Source organism: Lutra lutra, chromosome 14 (genome assembly GCF_902655055.1).
Source record: "Lutra lutra chromosome 14, mLutLut1.2, whole genome shotgun sequence".
Taxonomy (NCBI): domain Eukaryota; kingdom Metazoa; phylum Chordata; class Mammalia; order Carnivora; family Mustelidae; genus Lutra; species Lutra lutra.
In genome coordinates this window covers 49,381,990-49,397,861 of record NC_062291.1, presented here as the reverse complement: position 1 = coordinate 49,397,861, position 15,872 = coordinate 49,381,990, and the positions used below count along the sequence as shown (strand labels likewise).

General features: G+C 53.7%; 1 protein-coding gene across 1 annotated transcript in view; it reads left to right on the top strand.

The window, feature by feature from the left end:
- Positions 1 to 15,872, top strand: part of ALOX5 (arachidonate 5-lipoxygenase) — a 42,513-nt gene that overhangs the window by 22,704 nt on the left and 3,937 nt on the right. The window contains exons 5-9 of the mRNA XM_047703125.1: positions 2,915 to 3,021; positions 5,011 to 5,183; positions 8,479 to 8,625; positions 14,052 to 14,255; positions 14,954 to 15,040. Of these exons, the coding sequence (XP_047559081.1) occupies positions 2,915 to 3,021; positions 5,011 to 5,183; positions 8,479 to 8,625; positions 14,052 to 14,255; positions 14,954 to 15,040 (718 nt within the window). The remainder of the gene's footprint in view (positions 1 to 2,914; positions 3,022 to 5,010; positions 5,184 to 8,478; positions 8,626 to 14,051; positions 14,256 to 14,953; positions 15,041 to 15,872) is intronic.

Sequence of the window (15,872 nt, the reverse complement as noted above, 5' to 3'; positions counted from 1 at the left end):
CCATGGTTAAATCAAGTCCTGCTGTGGAAAACAAACTTGTGGCTGAGGTCACCAGAGAGACCTTCCCCATTGAATCTCTGACTTTGGGCAGTTCAGCCTCCACGCCATTTGTGAGTAATTCTGGGGACTTGTCTCTTCTGAGCCACCTGCTCTGCCTGGAATGAGGCAGCCCTCCTCTGCAGGCACTGCCCCCCCTCTCCAAGCAGCAAAACTGTGAAGTGGAAAATGGAGACGCTGTTAGAAGGAAAGGGGCAGGGGAAGCAGAGGAGACTAGAGCTGTCCTCTCTCCTGGCATAGGGCAAGCAGCCCAGTGCATGTTGGCGCTGGCTGTGTGACCCTGAGTGAACCAATCACCCTCTTTGGGCTGCAGGTTCCTCTTTGTGCAGGAACAGGTCATCAGAGTCCCAACAGTCCGGTTGTCTGTAAGCATGTAAAAATATTTTGCCTTGAGATGACATGCAAATGTTTTCCTCCTAATTCCACTTCTTCCTGAATCTGTGGCTTCCTCTCGGTACCAGCCCACCCCACCCTGTATTCAGTGCCAGCCTTTTGTTTTGAAGTCAAAGACACCCAGCTGGGGAGACCTTGAGCCAAGGGCTGTGACTCACTCCCGGTTCCCCACAAGATCCTCAGACCTCAGGACCTCTTTCCTGGGCACCATGTGGCATGTGCTGGGGATCCTGGGCCTGCAGAGACCTGGGAAGGCCTGTCTTCTCCCAGAAACGTGTCCTTTTCCACACCCGGTCTGACTGTGGATGTCACAGTGCGGTTTACTCTCAGTTAACGCTGCTGTCTGCCCCAGGAGGCTGAGCGGACGAGGGAGGTGGAGGAGGACAGCAGATGCTGGCTGAGGAAGGGGTAGCGATGCTGACAGCAGCTTAGCGGGGCCTGCCTAGCCGTGGTGAGGCTCCAAAGCGTGTGTGCAAAATAAGCATGCGTGCAAAATAAGTGTGCATGTAAGAGCCCCTCCCTCCTGGGGAGGGGCTAGGATAAAGTGTTGAAGAGACCAGTCCAGCCTATAGGACAAGTCCATCTCATTCTCCAGCCCCGGGGTGTAGAGCGGAGGCTGTGCACATGGCATGGCCCAGGCTGCACCCCAGCACCTTCCCAGCACTGCAGCCTCTCCAGAACCCTCAGGCAGCTGGGTCATCCAACTCAGAGAAGGCAAGGCCCATAGAGATGAGCAGCCTCATGGCTCCTGGACCCACTCCCTGGCAGCGTGGCCTCCTGGGGGTCCCAAGGCAGCTGGTGCAGAGGAGAAGCATTTGCTAGATTGAGCAGGGGGATTGGAAGGGGAGTCATAAAGGTGTGCTGTGTTCTGCCTCACGTGCCTTTCCCACATCTGGCAGGGCTAGGAGGGAACCCTGCTTTCCTGCATTCAGTCACTCAGACTTGCTGCCCTCATGCATGCTCCCTGGTAGCTCCCCTGGGATGAGACAGCCATCTGTCCCCATCAGCCAGGGTCACTCTGGGCAAAACACCCAAATCTCAGTCCTTTGATGCTGCTGGGAAAGGTGTGAGGTGGCTTTGGAACTCCACGCTGTCCTGCAACAGTGCTCAGGCCCCAGCCAGCACCAACCCTATCCCCTCCCACCCACTCCCCACCAAGGAGCGAGTCTAAGGAGGGCCCCAGGCCTGCACAGGTTGGGCTGCTGCTTCTGGGGGGCATTGACTCTGCTGCTCATGCCTGAGAGGTGGGTGGATGGGAAGGGGGTTCCCCAGGAGGAGCACTGGCCAGCATGGTCCCCTGCCTGGGTATATCCACTGTCTCTCTCAGTCAGCGATGAGGGCTGCCAGAGTCACTGGAGAGCCTGGAGCCCCCGGCTCTGCGCGGAGCAGTGCAGATGCACCTTTGTCCTCCGACGCTGCAGGCAGGAGCAGGGCTCAGCACCGCTGAGAGGGCATCATGGGGCAGCCTGGGCTGGGGAAAGGGAGCTACCCTGAGATCAGAGGAGGTGTGGGGCTCCTCGAGGCCAGCCCTCCAGATACACTGACCCCATAGACCCAGGAGGAGAAGAAAGAGGGCATTTCAGGCAGAGGAACAGCACATGCAAAGGCCCCAAGTGAGGATATACAAAAGGCAGTGCAGGCGGGAGGCTTGAACTCTGGAGTGGGCAGTGAGCATTGACAGTGGGGAGGGAACAGTGTGACTGCCTGGTACCCTTAGCTGTGGGTGTTCCAGAGAGAGAAACTGAGGCAGAATGTGTCACATGAGCACTGACCAGAAGGCCCTAACCTCAGTCCTGCACCTTGCTTGAGTTAGTAAGGAAGTCTGGGAGACCCCTCTCTCTCTCCCCCACCATTCCCAGGCCCATTCCAGAGTTCCCTCCTCCGGTAAGCCCCTGGGATCGCTCGGACCACTCAGATCTCACTCCTGAGTGTGTGCAGCCTGCTTTTTGGATTTATGAAGCTCCTGTCCTGGCTTATTTGGCTGTCCTGTGTAAGGAGCATTTGGAAAACTCTCTCTCAGTACCAGGCACAGAGCCAGAGTTAGGCAGAAAGTAAGAGATGAACTCAATCAAACTGCTCATGCCCTAAAACTCCAGGTGACTGGCTGGAGTAGCTGTGTAGGAACTAGGGTGCTCTGTGCCTGGGAGCTGGTCCCTGGTGGGGGCAGCAGAACTTTACTGAATGACTGAACGCATGGGTGAAAGCCGGTGTGGAGGGGATTGGAGGCACTGTGGGCTGTTCTCGAGGGCGGTGGCGACTTTCCTTTCCAGGGGAGATGCAGTAGGGAGAGCATCGGCATCTATGCTGGTTCCTTTCCTGGTTCCACCAGGCCAAACAGCTGTCCTCCTAGAGCGGCCCTGGGTTCAGTTCCTTGCTGCCCAGAAGGCCACAGTGTGAGGGGGCTGTGCGGAGGGGGGCAAGGCCAGAGCGAGTGCAAGTGGGGACGCTGTCTCCTGGTCTGCAGGATGGAGAACCTGTTCATCAACCGCTTCATGCACATGTTCCAGTCTTCCTGGAGCGACTTCGCCGATTTCGAGAAAATCTTTGTCAAGATCAGCAACACTATTTCTGGTGAGTGTACGCACCCCTTCCCCCGGGTCTCTCGTGGGGCTGGGGAGATTTGCCTGGGACTAGGAAAGGGCCCCCCCACCCCTGCTCCCACTTGGCAGCCGGCTCCTCCCCATCAGCCAGGCCTGCACCCCTGCCACAGCCCCTGCAGTTTCCCAGTGGTCCCCCTCCTGCCCAGAGCTTTCGCCTCCTTGGACACTGAGGGCTAAGCACCCTCAACCTCACTTCGTCATCGAAGGTCTCAGAAGTGTCAGAACTTTGTATTTACGTGAATTGGTCATTTATGGTACACCTGCAGATTAAAAGCAGAACTTAGCGTGTTTTTTAAGCATTTACAGAAAAGTGACCTTGGGTTTGCTTGGACTAGGATATGTTTGGTAGGTGTTGACTTGCAATAGCAACATAATTATCAGGGATGGTCCAGGAAGGAAAAACAGTAAAGATAAGGAAACAGGAATGATGGGTGAAGAATGGGCATTGAAATAAGCACCTGGGAAGACCCTGCGTAGACTTCTCTCCAGGAGGCCCCTCTGCTCCCTCCTTCTCCCCCTTCTCCCCTCCTTCTCCTCTCCTTCTCCCTCCTTCTTCCTCTTTCTTCCTCCTTCTCCTTCTCCCTCCATCTCCCTCCATCTCCCTACATCTCCCATCTTCCTCCTTCTCCCTACATCTCCCTCCATCTCCCTTCCTTCTCCCTCCTTCTCTCCTCCTTCTCTCTCCATCTCCCCTCCTTCTCCCTTCTTCTCCCCTCCTTCTCCCTCCTTCTCCCTTCTTCTCCCCTCCTTCTCCCTCCTTCTTCCCTTTTCTCTCCTCTTCTCCCATCCTTCTCCCCTCTTCTCCCTTCAACTTAGGTGTAAGGTCTGGAGTCCCCCTTTCCCCTAGAGGCACAATGTTGTACAGCAGATCTCTAGAACATATTCATCTTGCTTAACTGAAACTTCTTGGTCGTTGGGTAGTAACTCCGCATTTCCCTTCCTGCAGCTCCGGGCAACCACCATTCTGATTTTAGGAGTGTGACTGTTAACGACCACGTGTCAGTGTCATCGTGTAGTATTTGTTTCCCCATGACTGGCGGGTTTCCTTAGCATCATGTCCTCTGTGTTCACCCACGCTGGCAAACTTCAGGGTTTCCTTCCTTTCTTAAGGCTGTTTCCACACCTCGGCTGTTAGGAAGTGTGCTGCAGTGACCATGGGAGTGTGGATATCTCTTCCAGATCCTGATTTAAGTTCTTTGGGATAAATACCCAGAAGTGGGATCGCTGGATCATACAGTAGTTCTACTTTTAATTTTGGGGGACCCCACCCTACTGTTTTCCATAGTGGCCACACATTTTGCATTCCCACCAGCAGTGCACAAGGTTCCAGTTTCTCCACACCCTGTCTTGTTCTTATGATAGCCATCCGGACAAGTGCGAAGCAGTACCCCATTGTGGTTCTCACTTGCACTTCCCTTTGATTAGTGACATTGAGCAATTTTTCATATACCTGCTGGCCATTTGTACGTCTTCTTCAAAAAAATGTCTGTTCCAGTCTTTTGTCCATTTGTTAATCAGGTTATTAGTTTTTTTGCTATTGAGTTGTAGGGGTTCTTTATATATTTGGGAGATGAACCATTTATCAGATATTCAGTTCACACATGTCTGCTACTCTGTAGGTTCTTTTCACTCTGTTGACTGTTCCTTTGCTGTGCAGAAACTTTTTAGTTTGGTGCAATCCCATTTGTCCATTTTTGGTGGTGTTCTTGAGAACGGAATTCCCCAGGAACCTTCTGAGCCACCAGGGGCAGTTCACGGAGAACAGGGTAGTGCCATGTCCTGAGCCAGGGGTCGGGCAGTTGGGCACAGCCAGCGGGATTCATGGTTGACCAGCTGGCCAGCAAACACCTGGGGGATGGGACCCAGCAGGGACTCTGGTCCTCAGCCAGGTTCAGAAGGGCTGCAGCCCGGGTTGCCGCTACTCAGAGCTTGGGCAAGGCCACAGTTTTCTCCCCTTTAGAGCGGGTCATGAACCACTGGCAGGAAGACCTCATGTTTGGCTACCAGTTCCTGAATGGCTGTAACCCAGTGTTGATCCGGCGCTGCACGAAACTGCCCAAGAAGCTCCCTGTGACCACAGAGATGGTGGAGTGCAGCCTGGAGCGGCAGCTCACCTTGCAGCAGGAGGTCGAGGTAGGACCTGGTTGTTGGATGACTTCAGCCATGGCCAGCTCAGATGTCTAGGTCACGCTTTGTGGGGCAGAAAGCACTTTCTGCCGGCTGGTGCTCACGAACCTGTCTCCAGGCGCCTCTGCTCTGAGGAGATCAGCTGCCCTCGGTGAGGGGTCTCCTCCTTTCCCTAGGCATTTATGGAAAATGTCTTGCCCAGTGTGGGAGGAGGCATTGACAGTGGTAATTCTCGGTGCTCAGGGCTGGGAGCATGCCTGTATTTTCAACCTCAGTGTCACTAATTAAAAGAGCTCCCCCTCGGTAGGGGCTAGTTGTGGGCCAGGCTTTGTGACAGAAGCTTTACACACATGGCTGTTGGGTTGTCACCAACCTTGCAAAGGTAAGAAAACTGGAGAAAGGCGCAAGCCTTGTAACAGCACAAGGAAAAAAGAGAAAATATGTGGAATTTTTAACTTTCTAATTAAAAATGTTGGTGTCTTCTGCTTCTGCCCTCACCTTCCTCCCAGCCCTCCTTCTGGCTCACCTGCAGGGAGCTGAGGCTCAGAGATGGTCCTGGCTCTCCAGTTGGTTGGCCGCTCCCACCAGAGCCAGCACAACGGTCCCCTGCCCCCAGGTGTCTAGGTGGCCTTCTGTTTCTAGTCACATGTTTTGTTTGCTCACCTTGCTTTGGGGCCCCAGCGAGGGAAGGGTGGTCTGTGCCATCTGTGGACAGCCTGCTCAGCCCCCACCACCTGCCCACCTGGCTCTAGAGGGCCACCTGCCCAGCTGACCATCCCCCACCCCAGGGCACATGGTCCCAACCCCTGCACCCTGGACTGCCAGACCCCCAGGAGGCTAACAGGTCACATGGACCGCTGACCAGGGCCGCACATGCCCCCACACAGGCACATACTCACACACACACACACACAGCGGTATCCTTTGTAGGTTCCATTTCTGGCCAGATGAACAGTGATCGGTGGCTATGGGTTCCACACTTCAAGCCAGAGAATCCTACAACCTCGAGAGCCACAGAGTTGTACAATGGGAAGGGACTGCATAGCCCTCTGGCCAGCGGACAGCTTCTGCTTGCCAGTCCTTGCCACCTCCAGAGCTGGGGGTTGTGGCCATCTTTGTCAGAATGGCCAATTTTCCTCTGAGTGATGGTCGAGAGGCTCAGCCATGGTTTTTGTCACAAGCAATAATCTAATAGCCACCACTGACTAGAGTCTTACATGCCATCCATCTCTTACACACACTCTACCGATCTCTTACACACACACTACCCATCTCTTACACACACAGCACCCATCTCTTACACATGCCTCCCATCTCTTACACACAGACCACCTATTTCTTGCATGCCATCCCTTACACACATTTCCCATCTCTTACACACACCTGCCATCTCTTACACACACCTCCCATGTCCTATAGCACAATTCTTAACTCCCTGAATCAGTCATTAGGGCCAGGAAAATGGAGCCTGTGGACCAAAAGGAGAGGACAGGGACAGCAGACAGGCAAGAACACCAGTATCCAGCGCAGAATCCCAGAACATCAGAACTAAGAGATAGGGTCTCCCCCCTTACTTTTCAGAAGGATGACACTGAGACCCAGAGAGAGGAGGTGACTTGGGATAACAGAGCAGTGCCCCTGGCACGGGCCCAAATTCCAGGCCACCTGGTTCCCTGGCCTGGGTTCCGAGGGGCCTCTTGCTAGTCTGGCATTCATCACCTTAACTAATTGGGTCTCCTCGAGATTGGATTGGCAGCCATTCCTAGGTAGTACTCACGATGGTCATGTCCACTCTGACAGTCCAGTTGTCCAGCCCATCACAGGAGCCCACCCAGCCCAGTGACCCACCAACCCATAGGCCTCTACCTTCTTGACAAGGTGATCCCGAGGGTCCCAGTCACACGCTCTCCTGAAACCAGCTTCTCCCCACACTCCTGCCCTGATGAGCGGTGGGCACAAACTCCATCCTCTCCACCCCTGCTCCACACACATTGCAGACAGACAGCCCAGAGCTCATCACTGGTGCCAGGTGACTGCCAGGATCCCTCGAGCTGAAAAAGGAGGAAGATGGTGACCAGGCCCTTAGCTCCTGTCCCATGTTCGGTACCCCCTAAGGGGGATTCCTAAAGCTTGTGCTGGGTGGTCCAGCATGCCCTCTGCAGGGTTGTGGACACACATCTCACCTGAGCACTGGTGGACCCGGCTCTGCAGCATCAGGGATCACCCCCTCCAGCAGCATCCATTACTTGCTTAAAATGAGAAAATCTTTAGAAGAAGCGCCCCATCCTCCTCCCAAATTCTTCAAGTTCTGGCCTGAGCAGGCCCCAGCTTTAAGAAAGGAACCCTCACGGGGCACCTGGGTGGCTCAGTGGGTTAAAGCCTCTGCCTTCAGCTCAGTCCTGGGATCGAGCCCCGCATTGGGCTCTCTGCTCCACGGGGAGCCTGCTTTCTCCTCTCTCTCTGCCTGCTTGTGATCTCTATCTGTCAAATAAATAAATAAAATCTTAAAAAAAGAAAGAAAAAGAAAAAGAAAGGAACCCTCACAGCTCTCAGGTTGGGCTCCCTGTAGAAGACTGATCTATAGTCTGTGAAGAGTGGCTTTCTCCCTTCCCTACATCCCAGGCACATGGCTTTTTTTTTTTTTTTTAAAGTATAACAACCCCAGAAAAAGAGCCCGAATCAGGAGTGTCAGCAAGATCAATGAATTTTCACCGAGTGACCCCACCTTGCCACCAACCTCAGACCAGGCTGCAGAACACACCATCCAGGGACACAACCCCTCTTGACCCTGAAGAGTGTACCCTCCCCCAAGGTCTAGGGACCACCCCCCCCAGGACCCTGCAGACCCCTGCCCCTGCAGATGCCTCTGCAGAACCTTCCACCCCAGAAGTCCCGGCCCCATTTCTCCTCCCAAGGGTGAAATGTCGTGACACCGTGTAAGTGCAGGCCGTCAGCGGTGCTCTTCCGAATTTGCATTCTTGTCTATCTCGTCTGCACCCTATCTGCTTCCTTATGATGCTGCCGCTCTGGGGGGTCGTCCAGCATCTTGCATGAGGGCCATGCAGCTTCCAGGGACAACACATGCAGACCAGGCCCCTGCCATTCCTTCACATCACCAGAAAACTGCCACAACCTCTGAACACTCTGGATGCGAACCAGCCCAGAGTCAGAGAACAAAACGGTCCATTCAGAGCTCTGATCAGATGTTAGGGGCCTCTAAAGCCACCTCTCCCTCCCCCTGGGCCTGGTTCTTGGGTCCATGTGAGGCTGACGCGGCCATATTTCCTCTTGCCTCCTGCAGCAAGGGAACATCTTCATCGTGGACTTTGAGCTGCTGGATGGCATTGATGCCAACAAAACAGACCCCTGCACCCTGCAGTGCCTGGCGGCGCCCATCTGCTTACTGTACAAGAATCTGGCCAACAAGATTGTCCCCATTGCCATCCAGGTAGGCCATCACCCTGCTCCTTTGCTGGACAGCTCTGCCCTCAGCAGCCAGGGTTTGGCAGGGAGTTTCCTGGGCGTCTCCACCTGAACCTCCAGGAGGACGTGACCACTCTGCCTCGCATCTCCTAGGGTGGATGCCAGGTAGATTAAAAAAAAAAAAAACAAGAACTTAGGGCTTCCTGTAGCGGTGGGGAGAGCTGGCCCCAAGCAGCAGGAAGGGCTCCCCTCCCCAAAATACACTTGACAGATTCCTGCTGAGCACCTGCCCTGGGATAACATACCACCCACCTCACTCCCTCCCAGCATCCTGACCAGGGGCCCCAAGTCGGAGCATCAAAAGGGGTCTGGCAGGTGAGGCTGTGAGATGAGCTATAGACTGAGGCCACCAGGGGACACCATGGAGGCTGGGGTCAGGAAGGAGCCAGTCCTGCAGTGCTGCCTTCTAGAGCCCAGGGGTTCTTTTTTCTACCAAAGATGATGGAAGAGAAAGAGGAGCAGTTCGGGTGAATGGGGGCAGGGGCGGAGCATCCTTTCTCCCACTCCTGGCTGCTGCTTCCTCAGAGCACCAAGCACTCTGTGACCGCTGGTGTGCAGACAGCGGGAAAGCAACACCCAGCACAGGACCAGGTGTAGGTCTGTGAAGAGGGCTGCTGCCCAGGGGTCCCTGTGGGGGACAGATGGACAAGCCATCTGCAGACTTGACTTTGAGCCAGCTGTGAACCAGGCGTTGAGTGCTATAGGCATAAGAGCCACTGGTTTGCCCTGTGCTAACCCCATGACAAGACTGTCCCAAAGGTTAGCCTGCACAGTCCACAACCCCTTACCCTCAATTCTGAAATCTAAGAAGTCCTAAAACTGCTAGGTTTTTCAAAAGTGTGCACCAAATTCATTGGCAGCAAAACTTGCTCTGAACCAAAAGGAGAGACTGTTTAGAAGCTTCGCCCCACCCAGTGTGGTACGCATGTGTATCATAGAGAAGTACTGACGCATTTGATTGTAAAATAGTGTGTTGCCCCAGACCTGGTGTAGGGGGGGAAAGGTGTCACCAAATGAAGTATATGCACTGCTAAAATCCTAAAACTTCTGGATTCTGAGACACGTGGTCATCAGGGTTTCGGACTAGGACCTGGCTCAAGTTATATCATCGTCATGACAAGGCTCCGAGGTCGGGGACTGCTGCCGTGAGTCATGTCCAGCACATGAGAGGACAGACACACATGCACAGTCAGCATAGTGGGGCTTAGTGCCAGGCTGTCTGGCTCCAGAGTTCATGCTCTCCCAGTCCTGGTCTCTGGCACATCTTCCCCCAGAGGAATTCCCAGACTAGCAGAGAGAAGCTCTGAGCTTAAGAAACTGAAGCTAGGGCTCCTGGGTGGCTCAGCGGATTAGGCCGCTGCCTTCGGCTCAGGTCAAGATCTCGGGGTCCTGGGATCGAGTCCCGCATCGGGCTCTCTGCTCAGCGGGGAGCCTGCTTCCCTCTCTCTCTGCCTGCCTCTCTACTTGTGGTCTCTGTCTGTCAAATAAATAAAATCTTTAAAAAAAAAAAAAAAAGAAACTGAAGCTAAAGGTAAAGGGACAGGAGATGGGAGAAGAGCAAACAGGACTGAGAGACCTGAGAAAAGGAGCCGTTTACCAGTGGCAGGCACCCTGAAGCAGCCTGTCTTCCAGAGAATTCTTGGAGTGGCCTGGAGTCAGGGGCCTGGCTTCAGTACCAGCTCTGTCACTTGCTAGGAGACGTGGGACCTTGGGCAAGTCACAATGTTCCTGAATCTCTTCCCTCTGTTAAAAATGCAACCTTTGCAAACTATGAAGAACCATGAAAATAAAACCAAAAGAATAAATCCAAACTTTGGTTCTTTGAAAGGTTCAAGAAAATCGAAAGAAAAAAACAAAAATATGTAAGAGTAGGAATAAGACATAATCACAAGGGTGTTTGTTTTCTTTAAAAGTAATAGCATGGCATCAAATTTGTAAAGTTGGAAGCAATGGGTAAAAACCTGGCAAAATATAAATTATGAGAAGAAATTGTAGAAAACAGACCAATATCCATATAAGCACCTGGGAAGCTGACTGAACGTCTAGTGGGGTGAGGGGCCCGGGAACTGAGCAGCTGAGCTCCAGCCAGCCTTTACCCAGCGGACACTTGCTGAGCTGTTTCACGGGCTTCAGCTCCGTATCTCAGCTCCGGATCTGCTGAGCACCCCATCAGGCAGACTCCCAAAGAAAGCTGAAGACCAATCCAAGTTACAAATACAGATTTTTTTTGAAGATTTTATTTATTTATTTGACAGAGAGCAAGTGAGAGAACACAAGTAGAGGGAGTGGGAGAGGGAGAAGCAGGCTTCCCGGCAGGCAGGGAAGGGAGGGTGATAGGGGCTCAGGGCCAGGACTGAGCACCCGCACCACAGAACAGGTGTGTCCCAGCTGGAGGAGCACTCAGTGGGACACACTCTCCTAGAACAGCCCTTCCGGGGCCCAGCAGCCTGTCCTCTAGCGCCCGGTCCACGGAGACCATAGAGATGCAAGCCCTCACAGTTAGGGCATCACAAGCATCGCTCTTGGCGGGAAAACAAACGAAGACCATCTGAAGGCAGCAGAGGGTTGACTGAATGAGATCTCTTATGTCCAGACAATGAACTGTTATACCACCTTTAAAAGGAATGAACTTGATGTGTCGCAGCGGACCTGAGGGGTTTCCACAGTGAGCTAACAAAGCAGAAGGAAGGATATCTCCTCTGTGCAAACGGAACGTAGGAAGCAGCACACCATTGACAAGACAGTACTTGCGGGTGTGGGAGGTGCAGAAGGACACAGCCGCACCAGTGGAGAGCACTGGGATGGACTGGCTGGGGCACAGGTGAGCAAGAGAAAGAAGAGAAAGGCATTTCTTACAGCAGTGTTCGACTTATGGAACATTGAACAGGTTAATATGCACATACGCAAAGAGCTGGGTTATGAGATTAATACGCTCTTCTGAAGTGACCAAAATTGTTTTTTCTAATCAGAAACAAAAAACTACTTTGTTGCCCAAAACACAAATTTAAAAAACAAAAACAAGTTGTCCAGGGTACATTCTGGACTCCCACAGTGTCACTGAGCCTGGACAGAAGTGGGGAGGGCAGGACGATGGGTAGGAGAGGGGAAGGCCCAAGCCGGCATGGCCTTCGAGGCCAGTGGAAGAGTTCCAGGAGCAAAGCAAGGGAGAGTCTGGACTAGGCAGTGAGAGTGAAGAGAAGGGCTGAAGGCAGTGCCCAGGCCCCATCCCAGCTCAGCTGTTTACCCACTGTTGTGGCTTGGGAGACCTGTGCAAGCACTCGGAGCCTCAGTTTCCCCCTATGTAAAATAGACAGGAATACCTGCCTTGCAGGGTGCTGGTGAGGATTAAAAGAGACAGTACAGGCAGGGTCCCTCACAGCAGAGGGTGTCCTCAGCCACAGGACCATGTTCCAGAGCGTGACAGGCCACCCATGTGTTCTGGAGACCAGGTGCGCAGGCAGATGTCTACGGGGCCAGGCAATTAGTACAGAATGAATGAAGCTCCATGGAGGGGAGCCGACTCTGGGAGGGGAGGGACAGAGTGGAGGGGGGGCAGCCATGGCAGGGTGGGGGGTGGCCAGAGAGCGGAGCCAGTGGAAGAGAAGAGAGCTGCAGGGCAGGGAGTGTGGGAGGGGTGTGACCACAGGGAGGGGCGGGGGCAGAGGGGCAGAGAGGGCACTGTTTAAAAACGGCATGAGTGTTTTCTGGGAGAATGTTCGTTCAGAGTTCACAGACTTAGTTTTTGAAGAAAACCTGGTAATCCCGATTTTTATGTGAAATTCTCTGATAATTAAAAGTTGGCAACTAAATCTCATTAATAAATAAGCAAACACGAATAGTGTGAAAGTCAGACTGCTCTATCCTGGGTGAGCTGGACGGAACCGAGTCTCGAGCCATTGGCCACCCAGGGTCATAGAGCACCTGAGATGTGGTTAGTCCAACTTCTGTAAGTGCAAAATACATGCCTGATTTCAAAGGGCTAGAATGAGGGGAAAAAATGTCAAAATATCTCAATAATTTATATTATTTTCATGTTGAAATATTTTCAAAATATTGGGTAAAACAAAATTACCAGAAGGTTCACCTGTTTCTTTTTACTTTTATTACTGCAGCCACCTGAACATTTTAAATTCCATATGTGGCTTGCACTAGATTTCTACTGGACAACACTATGTTCAAAGGAGAGACAGGGAAATTACCTTCCAAAATACTTACCATGACCTTAAGGAGTCCACTGGATTTGGCCCCTCCCCAGTGTCCCGGACAGCTGTCCTCCTCGGTTGGTCACTGTGCAGCCACACTGGTCTCCGAAGAGCCTAAGGGGCAGCCCAGCTCCTGCCCACCCCAGCCCACCCCAGCCTGCAGTTTCTCTAGCCCAAATGCTGCTCCTCCACTCCAGATAATTCCTTCTCATCCTAAATGTCCACCCCTCCAAGGCTCCCTGTCCTCCTCCAAAAGAGGAGGTAATGACAGCGCTCGCATGACCTCACACTGTCAAGTCCAGAAGCTATGCAGTCCAGTGGCTGTTGTCATGGGCAAAGCTAGGGACCAAGGAATTGGTGGGCAGGGAGGGCCAAACGTAGGGCTACTTCTGCAGAGACGACAGCGGCCAGATCATGGACTTTGGGGGCTTTCTTTTCTGGCATTAAGAGGTGACTGGTTTTAGAGAATTGACATAACATGATTTGCATTCAGAAAAAAAAAAGTCACCTTGGCCCCAGTGTGGAGTTGAAACTGGAAAGGCAAAGGCAAGCTTTGTTTCTCTGACAGGAGGCAGCTGGCTACAAGTCTGGGCTCAAGTGACAGGGACCTAGGTCACTGCATCCTGAGGACCTTAGAGCCCTGGAACTGGAGGAGCTACTGGAGGGCAAGAAGGGAAGTCAGGTGCACCAGCCCAAGCCTGGGGAACAGCAACATTAAGGGAACAAGGGAGGAAGGGAACGTATGGGACATGAAAAATCAGTAGTCAGAGCAGTGGGAAGAATCCAGGAGGGGGAGAGCTGGCAAGGGAGGCGAGAAAGATGGGGGAAGGAGTAGAAGAGCAGAGCAACACACTCTAAGCACCTAAGCTGGTCATCTTAGTCACTTAGTCATTGTAGTCACTGGGCCATCTTAGTCACTTGCCGTCACTCTGGGAGGTAAGTAAAAAGTGTGGCAGACGGTGGAACCAGAGCTCAAAGAGGCTTAGGTGCCCAGTAGTCCTACAGCTAGTAGGTGTGGTCACTGGGATGGGAAATGCAAACCCTAGACCCTCTGCCCTCCTCCATGATCCTCTCATGACTCCAAGACCACTGTTTAAGAAATCTGGACTCTTCTGGAATTTCCTGAGATGCCAGGCTTTCGTATATAGAACAAAATATTACCATGTATTTTCTTTCTCCAATGTATCAGCTCAACCAAATCCCAGGAGATGAAAACCCGATTTTTCTCCCTTCGGATGCAAAATATGACTGGCTTCTGGCCAAAATCTGGGTGCGCTCCAGTGACTTCCATGTCCACCAGACCATCACCCACCTTCTGCGCACACACCTGGTATCTGAAGTTTTTGGCATTGCCCTGTACCGCCAGCTGCCCGCCGTTCACCCCGTTTTCAAGGTATGGCAAGCTACCAGTGCCCTCAGCTGGTGAAGGAGGGCATTGGCACATGGTGGGGGGTGGCAGAGGGAGGGAGGCGGGGCCCTGACACCCCCACAGGGCTGGGGCCAGGAGTAGCCGGCAGAGAGGGGCCCTTAGGGATGCTCAGGTGGTGGTACTACAGCTCTGAGGCTGCTGGTTCCTGAGGACACGAGGCCTGGGCCTGACAGGGCCTCACTGGCCTGGGAGCAGAAGTTGAAGAGGCAGATGACGTCCATGTGACCCTGGTCTGATCCCAGGTGCCACCATCACTGCCATTCTCTTCCTGAACCTCGCTGGCACGGACTCCTGGGACACGGCAGGCTCTGGGCCTGTTTCCCCATCTGTGCAGCAGGCATCGAAGAGATGCCTCATAGGATCCTGCCTCATAGGATTCCCGTCAGAACCAAAAAGAGTTAAAAATTCCAGAGCTGAAAGTACCTGGCACATAGTTCAGTCTATACAAGGGCTGGCTGTTATCATTTTCATCATTATCGGGTCACTAAGCGTCGAAGCGGCGGTCCCCAGGCCCCAGCAGCTCACCTCAGCCCTGGCATCACCCCTCCTCAGCGGACTGGGGTGCAGGGTGCTGGGGGTCTCTGGGGCACGTGGGGGGTGCAGCCCTGGTCAGGAGGCCTGACCAGACCTTCTCTGAGGCCTTCTCCTGCTCCTCCCTGCAGCTTCTGGTGGCACACGTGCGGTTCACCATCGCCATCAACACCAAGGCCCGCGAGCAGCTCATCTGCGAGTACGGCCTCTTTGACAAGGTGGGCACCTCCCGTCCACCTCTGTGCAGGGCCCTGCCTCTCCAAACCTCCGCCGCCAGCCCAGGTTTCCTCTCAGGAGTCAGGCATCTGGGCACCAGGGTGGCAGTGGGTGCCTGAGAAGGGTGGGGGGGTGGAGGTGCTCAGAGTGAAGCTCCCCAGGTCCTCTGGCCAGTCTGACCCTTCTCTACGGGTGACCTGCCCCCTCCCCTCCCAATACACTATCTGCTTCTCTGCACTTCCTCACGTGGCCTGTGTCACCCCTGTACCCTCCTCCTCCTCCCCCCGCATCCTCTGGCTTGTGGCTGTGGATTCTGCCTCCCAGCCCCCACTCCTCCCCTCCTGCTCTGCTTCCCCTGGAGCACTACCACCCACCCTCTGCACTTCTGGGCCCATGCTCCTACCCTCCCCTCAGCTGGGTATAACCCCTCCCTGTCCCTCAAGTTCTCCCAGGCAGCTCTTTGCCCGTTCTGATCCATGAGACCTTGCTAAGCCCGGAGCCTCCCAGCAGCCATTGCCCTGCCCTTCCTCCTCTCCCAGCCCCGTTAGTGAGGCAGCCCGCTCATCAGTAAGGCTGAGCCCCCTCGTGGGCTGCAAATAACCAAACCCAAGTCAAACAAGCTGAAGCTGGAAAAGAAGTGTATTCTCTCAGAACCCAGAACATGACAGAGGGGAGGGGCTTCCAACCTCTCCCAAAATGGACTCAGGGACTCAAATAATGGCCCCAGGGGACAAATGCACTGGCTGGTACTCTCTTCTACTCTTTAAACTGTGCGGACCCCATTCCCCCAGAGGCTTTGCGGACAGGCTTTCCCCCACGGGAGGGGAATGGGAC